At 52.3% G+C, this 15,809-nt stretch overlaps 7 protein-coding genes across 7 annotated transcripts; 2 read left to right on the forward strand and 5 right to left on the reverse strand.

Annotated features, from left to right (window-relative positions):
* Positions 1–158: 158 nt before the first annotated feature.
* YALI1_E21345g (uncharacterized protein) lies at positions 159–2,102 on the reverse strand (the record flags this gene model as incomplete). Its single annotated transcript, XM_504086.3, has 1 exon — positions 159–2,102. One exon carries the CDS (start codon positions 2,100–2,102, stop codon positions 159–161), a length of 1,944 nt encoding a protein of 647 aa, XP_504086.3.
* Positions 2,103–3,317: 1,215 nt separating this feature from the next.
* YALI1_E21364g (uncharacterized protein) lies at positions 3,318–4,070 on the reverse strand (the record flags this gene model as incomplete). The annotated part of the gene is made up of 1 exon (XM_504087.3): positions 3,318–4,070. One exon carries the CDS (start codon positions 4,068–4,070, stop codon positions 3,318–3,320), a length of 753 nt encoding a protein of 250 aa, XP_504087.3.
* A 2,713-nt stretch (positions 4,071–6,783) lies between these two features.
* YALI1_E21406g (uncharacterized protein) lies at positions 6,784–8,196 on the reverse strand (the record flags this gene model as incomplete). The annotated part of the gene is made up of 1 exon (XM_504088.3): positions 6,784–8,196. The coding sequence occupies one exon, from the start codon at positions 8,194–8,196 to the stop codon at positions 6,784–6,786; it is 1,413 nt and encodes a 470-aa protein (XP_504088.3).
* Positions 8,197–8,854: 658 nt separating this feature from the next.
* On the reverse strand, positions 8,855–9,390 carry YALI1_E21417g (uncharacterized protein; the record flags this gene model as incomplete). Its single annotated transcript, XM_068283040.1, has 2 exons — positions 8,855–9,276; positions 9,330–9,390. The coding sequence occupies 2 exons, from the start codon at positions 9,388–9,390 to the stop codon at positions 8,855–8,857; spliced, it is 483 nt and encodes a 160-aa protein (XP_068139141.1).
* Positions 9,391–10,580: 1,190 nt separating this feature from the next.
* On the forward strand, positions 10,581–11,396 carry YALI1_E21430g (uncharacterized protein; the record flags this gene model as incomplete). Its single annotated transcript, XM_504089.2, has 1 exon — positions 10,581–11,396. The coding sequence occupies one exon, from the start codon at positions 10,581–10,583 to the stop codon at positions 11,394–11,396; it is 816 nt and encodes a 271-aa protein (XP_504089.1).
* Positions 11,397–11,900: 504 nt separating this feature from the next.
* YALI1_E21443g (uncharacterized protein) lies at positions 11,901–12,833 on the forward strand (the record flags this gene model as incomplete). Its single annotated transcript, XM_504090.2, has 1 exon — positions 11,901–12,833. The coding sequence occupies one exon, from the start codon at positions 11,901–11,903 to the stop codon at positions 12,831–12,833; it is 933 nt and encodes a 310-aa protein (XP_504090.2).
* A 905-nt stretch (positions 12,834–13,738) lies between these two features.
* YALI1_E21478g (uncharacterized protein) lies at positions 13,739–15,436 on the reverse strand (the record flags this gene model as incomplete). The annotated part of the gene is made up of 1 exon (XM_504091.2): positions 13,739–15,436. The coding sequence occupies one exon, from the start codon at positions 15,434–15,436 to the stop codon at positions 13,739–13,741; it is 1,698 nt and encodes a 565-aa protein (XP_504091.1).
* Between the last annotated feature and the right edge of the window lie 373 nt (positions 15,437–15,809).

Raw genomic sequence — 15,809 nt, forward strand, 5'->3', positions numbered from 1 at the left:
CAACCAACTAATTGGCCATGAACGGCCGTGTGTATATGTATATATATCTATTTTATTTAAACATAAAAAAGTACCTCTCTCTTCTTGTAGCGCACAATCTCCAATTGGTCATTATCAATTTTGTTGTTTTATACACAAATACATACAGAGTGACTTGGTTACATTCGATCGACGGGAGTAAGACCAAGAAGGACCATACCGTTGTAGAGAACCTGTCGAGCGGACGAGTAGAGAGACAGACGGGCCTTGGCCAGAGCCTCCTCCTGGCCAGCGACCCAGAGAACGTCGTAGCAGGACGAGACCTGGTGGGTGAGCTTGAACAGGTAGGTGACAATGGTGGCGGGCTCCTGGGTCTTGCCGGCGTTGAGAACAACGTCGGGGAACTGGGTGAGGGTTCGGATGAGCTCGTCAGCGATGGGCTCAGTGAGCAGCGAGAAGTCGGCAGAAGCCAGGTTCTCGTCAATGGTCATGCCGGACTTTCGCTCCACAGATCGCAGTCGAGAGTGGGCGTACTGCAGGTAAGGGCCGGTGTCGCCCTCGAACGAGAGCATTCGGTCCCAGTCAAACTTGTAGTTGTTGACTCGCTTGGCGGACATGTCCTGGATCATGACAGACGAGATGCCCACCAGATCGGCAATCTCCTCGGGGTTCTCCACTTGGTTGTACTTGACCTCGTTCTTCTTCATGACGTTATGCATCGACTCCTTGACCTCCTCGAGAATGTTGGACAGGAAGACCACGGTGCCCTTTCGGGTGGACATGCCCTGGACCAGACCAAAGTTGACGTGCTGTAGTCGGTCCACCCAGTCAAAGCCGCACTCCTTGAGAATTCGGAAAAACTGCTGGCAGTGCAGATCCTGCTGCGACGCAATCACGTAGATCATCTTGTCAAACTTGTATTTTTCCATTCGGGCAATGGCTCCTCCAACGTCTCGAGTAATGTACAGAGAGGTGCCGTCCTTCTTCTCGACAATGACCTTGCCCAGCTTCTTGTTGAACTTGGTAAGATCGATGAGCTTGGCGCCTCGGTCCTCATGGACCAGGCCCTTCTCCACAAACAGGTCCTTGGCCATCTTCATGAACTCCTCGGGCACCTGGGACTCGCCAGAGTACGAGTCGTAGTGGATGTTGAGACGAGCATAGGTGTCCTTGTATCGCTCAATGGACAGGTCCCGGAACCGCGACCACAGAGCTAGCGCCTCCTTGTCGCCGTCCTCCATCTTTCGGAAGTACTCTCGGGCCTTGTCGTCGGTGGCCGAGGACTCTTCTCCGGTGGCCTCCTTGGAAGCCTCCTTCTCGGCCTCCATGTCCTTGTTGATTCGCACGTAGACCTCAAACAGGTGCTGGATGGGGTCGGTCACGAGCTGCTCCTCGGAGCCGTATCGCTCAAAGCCCACAGCCAGCACACCAAACTGCTTGCCCCAGTCTCCGAGGTAGTTGAGTCGGATGACCTCCCATCCGAGCTTCTCGTGCAGGTTGGAGAGGAAGCCGCCGATGATTGTGGATCGCAGATGGCCGGCGTGGAAGGGCTTGGCGATGTTGGGCGACGAGAACTCAATCACCACCTTCTTGCCCTTGCCCACGTCGGACGAGCCGTATTCGAGCTTTCGCTCCAGAATGTCCTTGATGACAATGTTGTACAGCAGCTTGGGCGAGAAGAAGAACTGCATGAAGGGGCCCATGGCCTTGACCTCCTTGAGGTACTCGCCCTTGGGAAACTTGGAGGCCCACTCCACAGCCAGTTCCTGAGGGTTGACGCCCTTCATTCGGAGCCGGGGCAAGGGGATCACCAGATCGCCCTTGTCGGAGGTGGAAGTCCACTCAAGAGCGGGGTAGATGAGCTCGGGATCCACCTTGGACAGAGCGGCGAGCTCCTTGGTGATGTAGGATCGGAACACATCCATGGTGTTGAGAGCGGGGCTGGACCCGGGGAAGGGCTCGAACTTGTCAATTCCGAGCTTTTCCAGCTGGCTGGAGAGAGTGGCAACGTCGGGGGCGGCAGCGGTGCTCATTTTCGCAGTGTAGTAGGGTGCGGCCGTCTTGGAGGGAGTTGTGAAAGCTCTTCTTGAGGCGGTGGTGAACAAGCGTCTCAGAGCCAGCATGCAGCTTTTAAATTTTCAGTCCGAGCTGTGATGTCCCAAAATTTAAAGTGCAAAGGTTCAAATTTTTTTTATCTGAACTTTGTCACTTGGTCACGGTGACGGCGTGGGATGGCTACCTGGAGCGATATGGCGAAAGAGGTTGTAACGGTGGGTGTATCCGATTGACCAATCAAAATCGAGCATTTCGATCGACTTGATTCGGCTGGAATTGCCATGCTGCGGTGGGGTATAACAACACTCTCCCAAAATGGCAGTCAGAGCTCCAAACCAAGTAGGGATGATACTCCAGAGATGATGAGTCATTCAGAGAGAAGCAGAGAAAAGAACACTATCGTCGTTCTGGATTCCAGCAGTCACATGACTCGCTGTAGAATGACTATTCTTTGCAAACACAGATTGATTGCTATTGCTATTTACCCTCCTGGTATGACTCACGTGACTGTCGCCGCAGTATGTAGCTGTCAATCTGCTGTGCGGCGGCTTAGTCCAGGTCGAGAGCGCGGTGCAACATGGTCTGTGATAACCAATTGCTGCTGTCCAACCTGACCGCCCCACGTGTCCTTAGTCATCTCCTAACCATGCCTAGTCATCTCCTAACCATGCCTAGCCATCTCCTAACCATGCCTAACCATCTCCTAACCATGCCTAGTCATCTCCTAACCATGACTAATCATCTTAGTCACCCATACTTCTGCTATCTTAGTCAAAGCATCTGAGCTCCCCTGAATCCCACCTCCGTCAAACGAAATCTCGATACCAGTCCACAACCAGCTGAATATCTCTGACGTGCGCCCGGACTCTTTCGAGAAACCGCTCTTCCTCAAAATACCGATCATGGGTGTCGCCGAAAAAGTCGGTCGTCTCCACCTCCTGTTTCAGGCGCTCCAAGGTCCTCACAAGCTCGTAGTATTGCTTCACGATGTCGGAAGCGGCGGGAACGGGCTCGTTTTGTGTCATAGTGTGCGTGCGATAGCGCAGGATCCAGATTCAAACCGTCCCATTCCGCCCCTATATATATTCCGTTGTTGTATTATTTCTCTCTTTAAAAATACTGCCCCAACTTTACTTGGACATTACTTGGACATTACTTGGACATTACTTGGACACTACTTGGAAGCCAGATCTACAGATGAGATCCGAACGTCTACAGTACAACTACAATACGAGCCTTCAAACGCCAAATGATCGTCAGATTGATTGAATATATTAATAAAACTAGTCGCCTCCACCGCCTCCTCCACCATCTCCACCGCCCCCTCCACCATCTCCACCACCGCCGCCATGGCCTCCTCCACCATCTCCATGTCCCCCATGTCCTCCTCCGTATCCTCCACCGCCATGGCATCCTCCATACGCATCTCCGGAGCCCCCGGCGGCGCCGCTGGTGGAATCCCGATTGCTCTCCGTCTTGTCTCTCTTCTTGAACCTGCCCCAGAATCCCTGTGGCTGTGGACGTGAAATGGAGGAGATGTGTGCGCTCTGTGAGCCGGAACCGGCGTTGACCGGATTGTACACGTTTCTGTGACTACCGTTACCTGTGCCCCCCACAGGATCATAGCCGTAGCTGGTGGCCCCATCGTAGGCCTTGGGCGGAGGGCTCACAGCCACATAGTAGGCTGGAGGCACGTCGTTGGACTCGTCTCTGATGGTCTGCGAGGTCATGGGAATGTGGGTCACTGGATCATTGGTCACGTTGACGCCTCCTTCGCCATTACTGCTGTACACGCGATGGTTGTAGATGACTGTGGTCTGGTTGTATCCGCTTATGGTCTCCGGGTAGCTGTAGGTGAAGTTTGGGGGGCGGGGGTCATTGGGGTAGCCCTGTTCCAGCTGTTGCCGCTGGAGCTCTGTGAACCGTTTCTTCTTTTGTCCTTTGCAAAACACCAAAAGGTAGAGCGCCCCTATGACCACTCCCCCGACCACCATTGGAATGATCCACCATCTTATCCGCGAGTTGGTGTCGGCCATGAGAGTCGTTGGTGGAGGTGGTTTGAAGAGATGAGTGGTTGATTGTCAATAGGTGAGCGATTTGAAGAGGTGAGTGGTTGATTGTCAATGGGCGAATGGTTTGGTACTGGTTGATTGTCAATGACTGAGTAGGTGGCTCTTGGTCAATGCTGTTCTCAAGCTCTGCTGACGATCTGGGTCCGATAAATACAAATATTCTCTCGGGTCACGCTCACTGGCTCCATTCTATTGGTGATAGTGGAGGCACACCAAGCCGCGGCATGGGCGAATGCGGCTCATTTGGCTCAGTTGGCTCATTTGGCGCTTTTTTTCTGGTGAAAATGCAGGAGTGAACAATGGGCTAACAAAGAGCTGTCCAAGTGGCTAACAAGGAGAAGTCGACAAAGGTACTATGACATCATTTCCCACAACATGGGTGATGAGCGGCTACGGAGCGGAGCCATTACCGTAGCTAGCCCATGTTGCAACGACCCAGTGTTTTCTAGCCCGTTTTTGATTGGCGATTGTGAGTCACTTGACGGCCTCTATTGCGTCACTTGACGGCCTCCACTTGGTGTGGAGATAAGCAGCAGTTTACAGTTGTGTTAACATGCATTTAGACTCGATCATCTCTCAGCCGTACGAAGACGCACGTGTCGGGAGGGGGAGGAATGAGCCACGTGATCTCCAAGGTCCACGTGATTTCCAGAGTCCATGTGATTTCCAGAGTCCACGTGATTTCCAAGGTCCACGATTTCCAAGGTCCAAGATCACCAAGGTCCACGATCTCCAGGAGGATTGACGTCATCCTGCATTCTCCAGCTTCTGCTTCTGCTTATATCAAGCACCTATTCCGGTCGGTCCACAAGAGTGTTCATCTGCTGCAGAATGGTGTTGATTTGGACTTGACTTGGAGGAGATATTGACACCCACGCTGCCAACGTGAATGTGCTCAGCTTTTTGGCGCCCCAGGACCAGAATCTCAAACAAGCACAGGCCCTGTCGGGGCTAAACCTTTTGATCTTCATCTCACCATCTCCACACGGACCTCCTCAGTCATCACACATGAGCCCCAGTATGTGTTATATAATGAGCCGGTCTTCTTAGATGGCAGAGATGAATCTTTTGTCAGTGACTGAGTTGAGGACTCCTACGACATACCGCCATTCTGCCGCATTCTGCCGTACTCCGCCGCCGAATGGCCTCAGCCTCAACGAGATAGACATGTTGCTGAGCAGTCTGAAACCTCAGTCGCCAGAATGGCCCATAATCTCTCCCGTTTATCGACTTCATATCAGTCAATCTATGCTATTCTGATATGAAGTGAGAATGGCATAGATTTACTGATATGAAAGTATACAATAAGAGAGCTACCATAGAGTAGCGGAAAAGCCGCCGAAACTGGCCACATTGGACGCCGAACTAGCCGAATTAGCCACCTAATCACGACTCTATCGATCTACCCCTTCACAAATACTGTCTACTCCTCAGCTCTACACTGGCAGGGACTGCCACTTCAACAGTTCCTGCCACTCCAACAGCTACTGTTACTCGCACTGAAACATGATAGATTAGAAATGAGAGTTGATGAATTACCGGTCAATCGCCTGGTGACAGAGGGCTCCATCTAGCAGCACTTCTTCTTGGGTCGCTTCCGGCAGCACTTTTTCTTCTTGAAGCACTTTTTCAGATGACAAAAGAAAAACTCGGGGTTCTCCTTCACCTCCAACGCCTCCTCGGGGTACTGGACGGAGATGTCATACACGTTTTTATCGACAGCAGGCATATCCTGGTGGACAGGTAGGTCAATGTGTTCATTTGCGGCCTCGTTGGCAGCAACAATGGAGACCAGGAAGAGAATTGAAAGATGTTTGAAGTTCATTAGGACGATGATGGGCTGGTTGAAATGTACCGACTTGTGATATCCAGGACTCCAGCCCTCTTATATGTGGTTTCCCACGACCCGGACCGTCCTCGGCTCGTCTTCCATGCCGCCTTAGCCATTTCCCTCAACAGCAAGACCCACTGTTGGACCTTTTTGCAACTTCCTCTTGTCTCTCCACTTTCTTGCCCGTCTTCATTTCGCCATCAACATTCAATCTAGTCCCTGCTCCAACGGTGCAACTGCTGAGTTGGGAAAGAAGCCGACATGACAAAACTCATCTTATGCCATATTCAAAGCGCTTGGCCGTTGAAACACCCGACCGAGCCCACTTTGGTACTCTACTACTTGCCCCGATCCTGTGGCAGTGACAGTGCATGTACGATACTCAAGAGTGGTGGTCGTGTTGTTCACTTGAGTCGTCTGAATCGCACCGCTGAATTGAGTCAACCGCCTCCTTCGGAGATTCGGGGCAAGCCACTCTCCAGTCCTCCAAATGAGCTTTTGTACACAGACAAAGACAACGCCGCCATGTTGCTGGGTATCAGTGGCCTCTGACGTCATGAAGAGAGCAACTTGAATACAAACGAGTCATACCACTGCTGTACTCATCATGGTCTCTCTCATAGACTGGATCGCTAAATCTCGTCCACCACCGATCCACCTCATTAGGAAACTCCTCTATCCAACTCCAAGTGCCATTCCATTTGCCATATCCGGCTCGTATTCCTCACATCTTACTTATTGGGTTCTTTACAACTACATTTGAACCATCTCATAGCTCTCATAACACGTCTAGTTGATTAAATATCGATAGCTCAAACCAGAGAAATCTCTCGCTGCGCTCCTGGCCTATCTCATGGTCACCAGCTCCTCGGCAGAAGTGGGATGGATAGCCACAACATTGTCGAAATCGGCCTTGGTGGCTCCCATTCGAATGGCCACGCCGAAACCCTGCAGAATCTCGGCAGAGTCGGCGCCAACAATGTGCAGACCAACAACCTTCTCGTCCTTGCCGGCACACACCAGCTTGTAGGCGGTGGGAGCCTTCTCCTCGAGCATGGCGTAGTACATGGCGACAAACTTGGAGGTGTAGACCTTGACGTTCTCCTCGCCATACTGCTCCTTGGCGGCAGCCTCGGTGATACCGATGGAGCCAACCTCGGGGTGGGAAAAGACGGCAGAAGGAACATCGGTGTAGTCCTGCTTCTGGTTCTTGAACTCTGCGGGACCAAACAGTCGGTTGGACAGCTTTCGTCCGGCAGCAATAGCCATGGGGGTTAGCTCGACCTTGCCGCAAACGTCTCCAAGCGAGTAAATGTTGTCAACGGACGATCGCTGGTACTCGTCGACCTCAATGTAGCCCCGCTTGTTGGTCTTGATGCCAAACTCGCCGAGGTTGAGGGTGTCCTTGAGAGGCTCTCGTCCAATGGTCCAAATGAGTGAGTCAAGAGTGATATCCTTCTCGGCGCCATCCTGCTCGTAGGTGACGAGCAGCTCGCCATTGTCCTTCTTGACAATCTTCTTGACGCCGGAGCCCTTGAGCACGTTGATGCCCTCCTTGACGTAGTAGTCGGTGATGGTGTCCTGGATCATGATGTCGAACGCTCGGAGCACCGTCTGGCCTCGGCAGAAGAGGGTGGTCTCGGAGTTGAGTCCGTGGAAGACACCAGCCAGCTCCACGCCAATGTAGCCTCCTCCAACCACCGCCACTCGCTTGGGCTGGGTCTCGAGAGCAAAGAAGCCGTCGGAGTCAATGCCGTACTCGGCTCCAGGCACGTCGGGCAGACGGGGCTTTCCGCCGGTGGCAATCATAATCTTCTTGGCAGAATACAGCTTGGTATTGCCGTCGTCGCTCTTGACCTGTACCAGGGGGAACTCCTGGCCCTCCTGCTTGTAGAGGGTGGCCCAGCCAAACACGTACTCGACGCCCTCCTTCTGGAGGTTTCGTTCGTAGATTCCATTGAGTCGCTTGACGTAAGCGTCTCGCTTGGCCTTGAATCCGGACCAGTCAAAGTTGTCGGCGTACTTGGGGTCCACGTCGGGGAAGCCGTACTCCTTGGCCTGTCGGATTCGGCCCGCCAGATCGGACGCGTTCCACATGACCTTTTTGGGCACACAGCCCACGTTGACGCAGGTGCCTCCCAGCGCCTTGCCCTCGATCAGCAGTGTTTTGGCGCCGTACGAGGCGGCTCGACGAGCAGAAGCAACACCTCCAGAGCCTCCGCCGATAACCAGATAGTCATAATGGGGGATAGAAGCCATTGTCTGTCGTGCGATGTTTGATAGTCGGGAGAGAGTGGTGCGAATTGTGGAAGAGAAAGGGGGGCGCGCAATTGAGAAGAGAGGACCCAATTGCTTCTAAGCTTGTGTTGCGGAGGTTGTTTTTTTTTGCAGGGAAAAAAAAAAGATGCTCCAACAAGGTCTCAGCAGTGGTCTTTATAATTTTTGGTTTGCTGTCTTATATCGCCAATTTGGCCAAACCTTAATTTGGCTGACGACATTCGGACCTCATTAGTCATGTGCACTTAGACAGCAAGCCAGTCTAGCCTTGTGGAGTATGACAAATCAGCCACGTGTGGCGCAGGTGGCGGCGGCGGCGGCGCGCGCAGGTGGCTGAATCGGGCGACCATGCGTCTCAGGTGCGACCGAAGGTGGTGGAATGCACCGGATGCCGGGCTGGGACCGATCCACATCGTGTTGTATTGTCCGTCGTCGACCAACTGGGCAACAGTGTACTGGGTCAGGGACAACTCTGGTTGAGTCTGTAAGAATTACAGTCGGTTGAAAGTACAGTCTGGCCGTGTCTATCGGTAGTACGGACAGTCTGTGGGTCACGGACAGTCTGTTTGAGCCAGCTCTCTTCATCCGCCAATACAGAGTCGTCATCTTCCCTTCTCCCCTGGCTCTGCTCGAGTTGCACCTATCTCCGCTCTCGGCCGGCGCAGCACAGTCTCCATTTCTCGCACTGAATGGCCATCAACAATTGGAGCCTCGATTCTTGGATTTTTGTTGGTTGACTGTTTTCTGGGCGGCCAGCGGCGGAGCTGTGAAATATCAGAAAGAAAGATAAACATGTTGGCAAGGTGAATATCGTACTCGTGAGCCCAGCTGAGAATGTGGGACCATGCCAACCAGAGCTGACGGTCGAGACACGCCCAGGGACGAGCATGACCTTCGAGATTGCGTTATTCCTCTTCCACCGGATTCGTCTTCCACCGGGCGTGAAGCAATGATCTAGATCTGGTGATGTTGGGCGGTTGTCGAGAGACAACTGTTGGTATTCTGATACTGAGAGATTCGATTGTCGAGAAGGCAGAAACGGTAAACAGTTGGTGGTTAGAACTATTGAAAAGTCGGTTGAACGAGTTCAATTGTCAACCTTTCGCTTGACCAACTTCTGCTCATCATGGCCGCGAAACAGACATCAGGGTTGCGTTTGAGCACGGTACAGTACATACCGTACCATCCTGGCGATACTGGAGGACACCATTGGTTATCATGAGTCCTACCAAGTCGACAATGACAGGGGCAACTCATCAACTCAGATCATCAGATCAGATCATACATTTCTCATCTTCTGATGCCAACTGCGTGTTTCGATTGCTTGTCTCGACTGCTCTCAACGACTTCCTGTATCAGCAGCTGGTACGGAGAGTCTTGTGCTGTAATCAATCATCTTTGCTCTATCGATCGTCGTTGCTGCAATCGATCGTCTTTGCTGCAATCAATCGTCTTTGCCGTAATCAATCGTCTTTGCTGAACCAGACAGCGATGATTCAACCGACGGCCTCTAGTCGCGCCAGAGGACTGTTTGGTAAGCCCATCTTCACAGAACTAACCCACAAACCATACTCCACCTTCAAGTGGTTCTCACATGGCTTTCTGATTCTCTGGGAAAAGGAACTGTTCCAACAATAACACCTTTGCTGCTCGTATCAAGTCCATTCGCTACAACCAGCACTCAGTGTTCGGTCTGAGCTTCGGAATCACTTTGCTGCCGTCAACAAGTGGCTCTATGATAGAATGTCACAGATGACCATCTCGTCTAGATCCATTAACCGCATCTTCCAAGTCTTCACTCGTTCCTCGACCCTTGTATAGATTTTTTAAGCAGTTTGTGGATTTTACAGTCTTTTTTTTTTTCTTCTTTTTTTCTCTATGTTTTTTTCCTCCTTCTCACATTTTTCTTTCTGTTTGTCCCAACTAAATCCAAGTAAAAACATTCTTTGTAAATTCAGAAACATGCCCACAGTGGCTCAAAAACAGTATAATTCTTTGATTTAACAGCCTCAAAATTAATCCTTTCAGTTTCTCTAACCATTGACACATTTTTCGTCCGTCTAGCACCTCGAGAAGCCCGCTTTGGCACCCCCAGCGTACTTTTTCCCTTAACTATTGTTCAACTAAACAGGAACCAACCTAGTTTTGCAGACACACTGGAAATGGTAAGAAGCTCACCTACCTCGTTTCTCTCCATCTTTGTCTCTCCACATCGTCTCTCTCCACCTCGTCTCTCCCCTCGTCTCTCTCCCCACCTCGTCTCTCCTCCATTATCCACTTCTCGCCCATTTCGCAACCCTGACTAATCATTACTAAGCAAAGCTAACTTCACTCCGCACGCGCCCCACTTTGCAACCACTCTGCAAATGTCATCACCACAAGACGTGTCAATGAGCGATATCAAGGACAAGGAGCCCGAGACGACCGTCAAGACGGAGCCCGCGGAGCCCGCCGCTGCCGAAAACGACCCGCAGCCCGCCCCGACGGAAGGCGCACCAGACACAGACGCAAACAGCAAGGAGGAAGGTCCAAAAGAGGGAGGCAAAGATGGTGTTGAGGGGGATGGCGAGAAGAAGGAGACTGGAGAGAAGAACTCCGAGGACAAGGAACCAGGCGCACGGGATTCTGGAGCTTCTGGGGCTTCTGGGGCTCCTGCAGCTCCCGGAACAGAAGATGTTGACATGGAGGATGCCAATCCCGAGGAAAACGACATTGATATCGACTTTGAGCTGGAGGGACCGGCACAAGAGGAAGAGGAGACCGCACAGGTGCCGGGCCCGGTGCCGGTGACGCGCAAGGACAAGACGCTGAGCGAGTTTCTGGACAACATGAACGAGTATGCGCCCATCATTCCTGACGCGGTGACAGACTACTATCTGGCAAAATCGGGGTTCCAGACCAACGATGTGCGGATCAAACGACTGTTGGCGCTGGCGACCCAGAAATTCATCTCAGATCTGGCCTCCGACGCCTACCAGCACTCGCGCATCCGGTCGTCGTCGTCCGTGTCTTCGGCCTCCAACCCCCAGGCCCGGGCCAAGGCTCTGGTTGCAGGAGTGGGAGGCGCGCAGGTGCAGAGCAGCACATCGGGTCGGTCGAAAATTGTCCTCACTATGGAGGACTTGTCGTCGGCAAGCAGCGAGTACGGTCTCAACCTCAAGAGACCCGACTATTACAGGTAGACAGGGAATGCGCAAGCGAGGTAGAAGAGGTAGGGGGAAGGCGGAATCGAGGATACAACCAAGGAGGATATCTAGAGTATTTAGGCAATGTAACATTAAACATATCGTGAGTAGTTGAGGTGGATCCAACACCGTTCTTGCGAAGTTCTTTTTCCGGCGTTTTTCCGCATTTCTCCCTCCGAAAACGCCTTCCCAGTTGGGATACCGTTGCTTGGAGCGACTACAAGACACTACAAGAGACGTCTACTATCGAAACAAGACTCGATTTCGTCAAGTGGATCTCCAACAGGTCTCATAGAACAGGGCAGGTAAGCAGGGGGAAGCAAAAGGGTGGTGCAGGGGTGGTTGTGACGACGGGTATGTTGAACATGTTGGATCGGTTGTCGAGAGCAATCAACGGGTGAGATTTGGGGACTATAAGTATGGCGACAAGTTCCACACTGGATCACCATCTCCATCTTCAGTCTCCACTCTCTTCGAATTCATTTGACTCTCATCTCCACCATGCAGTTCAAGAACATTGCCCTCGTTGCCTTTCTCGGTTTTGTTGCCGCCTCCGAGTCCGTTCCCGAGTCTGTGGACGACACTCCCGTGAACCTCGACGATCTGACAGCCGAGGAGGCTGCCTTCTTCATGGACAAGCTCAAGAACAAGTGTCCGATGATGAAGCAGCCCCAGGAGTCGTGCCCTAAGCAGTCGTGTCCCAAGCAGCGTCAGCAGTCGTGTCCCGCTTGCCCCAAGCAGCAGTCTTGCCCCAAGCAGCAGTCTTGCCCCAAGCAGCAGTCTTGTCCTAACCAGCAGACCAAGACGGTCACAAAGACCATGAGCAAGCAGGGAGCGGCCCAGACCAAGACCGAGACCTCTACCCAGGTCCAGTTCCAGACTCTGACCGAGACTCAGACCCTGTATGAGACTCAGTGGCAGACTCAGTGGCAGACCGAGTACCAGACCCAATACCAGACTCTGTACGACACCCAGTGGCAGACTCAGACGGTTCAGGGGCCCACTCAGTACGTGACCGAGACCCGGACTGTTCAGGGCGCTCCTCAGTACGTGACTGAGACTCAGACGGTTCAGGGTCCCACTCAGTACCAGACTGAGTATGTCACCAAGACCACCCAGGGAGCTCCTCAGTACATCACCGTCAGTGGAGCTCCTCAGTACCACACCGTCACCAAGACTGTTCAGGGCCAGAACCAGTACGTCACCAAGACTGTTCAGGGCCAGAACAAGTACATCACCAAGACTGTGCAGGGCCAGAACAAGTACGTCACCAAGACGGTGCAGGCGCCCGCCCAGACCATCACCCAGACGGTCCGTGGTGCTCCTTCGCTGGTCAAGGTTCCTGAGTATGTTACTGTCACCTCCACTGTCACTGTTGGCAAGCAGCACCAGCACCAGCCCAAGAAGGATTGCAAGAACCGAAACTGCCAGTGATTGGTGCTGATGTGGTGAAAGGTCCTGATGCGAACGGGCCTCAGATCTCTGTTCAACCTAGTCACTCCTTAGTATAACTCTCAAGAATCGTTGTTTGTAGAGCACTCCAGCTGGGTACTAGTAGTGCTTGGAAATAGTCATTGCGCCCTGTCTGTTTCACTACTTTACGTCAACAAAACCCAAGTAATTTTTAGAGTGTAAAAATACGCTCGTCTGGAATAGCGGCAAATTTTGTATGGTATATGTGGGATATTTCGGTGTCAATGACAATATCTAACCTGGCTCTACATTTTGGTACCACTTTTGTTTTTGTAGCATCTCTGCAACCCCGAATTGGCACCCCCAGCGGACTTTTTTCTTTAACTAAACGGCCACCTAAACCGTAAGTAATTTTCTAAAACACAAGTCCTGGAGGAGTTGTTCTGAAAAGACACAAGTAGCAGTGTTTGGAAGCTGGAATCGAGCTGGGTTCAACGGTGGCAACATCGGGGTTTAGTAAATATATATATCTCGTGTATAGTAGCTGTGAAAGCAGTAATAATGATGTTGAAAGCAACCACCATGTTAGTTACGATTGATATTACTCTACAGTAAATCCAACAAACGTCCCAACTGAATTCGTTAAATATTTGTCTTGAATTTGTGATAACACCAGTAGATGAGACAAACAGTGGAAATTTACTACACATTTGCTTAAAACATGACTCTTGTCTTTACGATGATATCTTTTTATCCCCTTCACCATCACTGTAACATCAAAAACAAACCGCAGCAGGGTTTGTAGCCCAACTATTTCTAACAAACTTATCCAACTAAATCGAGTCTAGTATGTACATACCACTTGAAAACCTGAAGTCGGAAGATTCTATCCATGTACTTCCATTACCAATCTATTACTCTAAGACCTATTGTCTCAACTCATGCTCCTTGACAAAATACAAACAAATGGTGCTGATGGCGCACATTGCGGTGGCGTAGAAAAACACGTCTTTGATGGCCAGGTCGTAGGAGGCGATGATGGCGGGCTGGAACTTTGCGGGGGCCTCTCGGATGGCGGTCACCGACTCCTTGACGGCGGCAATGGTCAGCTCGATCAGTCGCACCTCCTTGGGGGTCGGCTTGTCCACCACGGCGTACATTTTGACCGGCAACCACTTGGAAATGACCGCCTGGAAGATGGTGGAGGACAGCGACACGCCCAGAGTGGATCCCACGCCTCGGAAGGCATATTGAATGGAGGTTGCGGTGGCCTGTTCCTGGTTCGAGACCGCGGAAATTAGCGCCAGCAGCGAAACGGTGAGCATGGCGGCATAGCCGGCTCCGGGAACAAACAGCATGGTGTATTGTAGCCAGGCCGGGGTTTCTGCCGACAGAGGAATCAGCGCAAAGACTCCCATGGTGGTGAGAACTCCCGCGGCGATTCCCAGATTGTAGTACTTTCCGGTCTTTCGCATGTAGATTCCGGACGACATGGATCCAAACGAGACTCCGATGAAGTTGCCCACCAGCCGGGCGCCCGCTTTGGCGTCGGAATCGCCCAGCACAGACTTGTACCACAGAGGCACGTTGTAGAGCATGGCAAAGATTCCCATGGTCATAAAGAGGTTGGTGAGCGACGACGCAAAGATGGTTTGTCGATAGAGAAGACTCACGGGAATCACGGGGTTGGCACACTTGAGCTCGTAGTTCCAGAAGACCACGCCGGCAATCACAGAGATGATCAGCGGGGTGTAGATGATGGGTTCGGTCCAGGCGGACTTGGTGGCGGACGAAATGGCAAACAGCAGTAGCGACAGCGACGTGACCAGCAGAGCCGAGCCGGCAAAGTCGATGTTCTTGACCTTTTGCCAGGTAGTTTCGCCGGTGGGGTCAGAATCGGTGCTTTTGGCATGTGGGAGATTTTCAGACTCCACGGATCCGTAGAGAACCGACGAGTTGGCTCCGGACAGAGGATTGGCCACGTCCGAGTCCGCCGGCGACGTGGTGAGGGGCGAAACGGGGGTGTTTTCGTCGGCGTTTTCGTCGGCGGACTCGGGATCGTCGAGCTTCTGGTTCTTGGTATTGCTGTTGGTCATTCCAAATACCACCAGCGTGCCCGAGCAGACAATAAAGGGCACCTGGATGAGAAACACGCCTCTCCAACCAATCCACTGCGACAGCACGCCTCCCAGAGCTCCTCCGATCGCCGCGCCCGAACCGTAGGCAATGTTTCCAACGCCTTGGTAGATTCCTCGTTGTCGCAGCGGAATCAGATCGGAAACGGCAATGGTGCTGACGGTCAGAAGCCCACCGCCGCCGATTCCGGCAATCACTCGGCCCACAATCAGCGGCATGAGCGAGTACGACAGACCGCACAGGGTGCAGCCGACACCAAAACAGGCCGACGACACCAGCAACATGGCCTTTCGACCGAAAATGTCGCTCAGACGGCCATACAGCGGCTGGAACGCCGCGCACGAAACCAGGTAGCCCGTGGCGATCCACGAAATTCGCGACAGCTCGTTCAGATCAGAAGCAATCGTCGCATAGATGGAGGTGACAATGGTGGCGTCCAGCGCGCTGAGAAACACGCCCGTGTAAAGCGCAATCAGAGTGAGTAACATGTGTGTGTGTGACCAGTCAAACAAGTGTCAAACAAGTGTCGAAAAAGTCGGTTGCGCGTGCATCCGACGCTTCTTTTCAACTGCGAAGATAAGCCTCGCAGATACGCCAAGGTTTAATAAGGAAAATACCCGACTGCTCGTGCACGTAAAATGCGGACTCCGGGGGAACCAGTGGGGAAAACGAGACACCCCGACGGGCACATAATCGACGGTTTGAGAAGCGGAAAAAGAGATAGCCGGAAATTAACGTGTCCAAAAATCCGATTTCCACTCTTAAAATGCCCAAATCCACCAACCCTAGCCCGTTTCACAACCCACACCCCCAACCCGCTCACTATTCCCAATCCAGAAACTACAACCTAATTCTGCGATA

The sequence above is a fragment of the Yarrowia lipolytica genome, chromosome 1E, assembly GCF_001761485.1.
Source record: "Yarrowia lipolytica chromosome 1E, complete sequence".
Lineage (NCBI taxonomy): Eukaryota > Fungi > Ascomycota > Dipodascomycetes > Dipodascales > Yarrowia > Yarrowia lipolytica.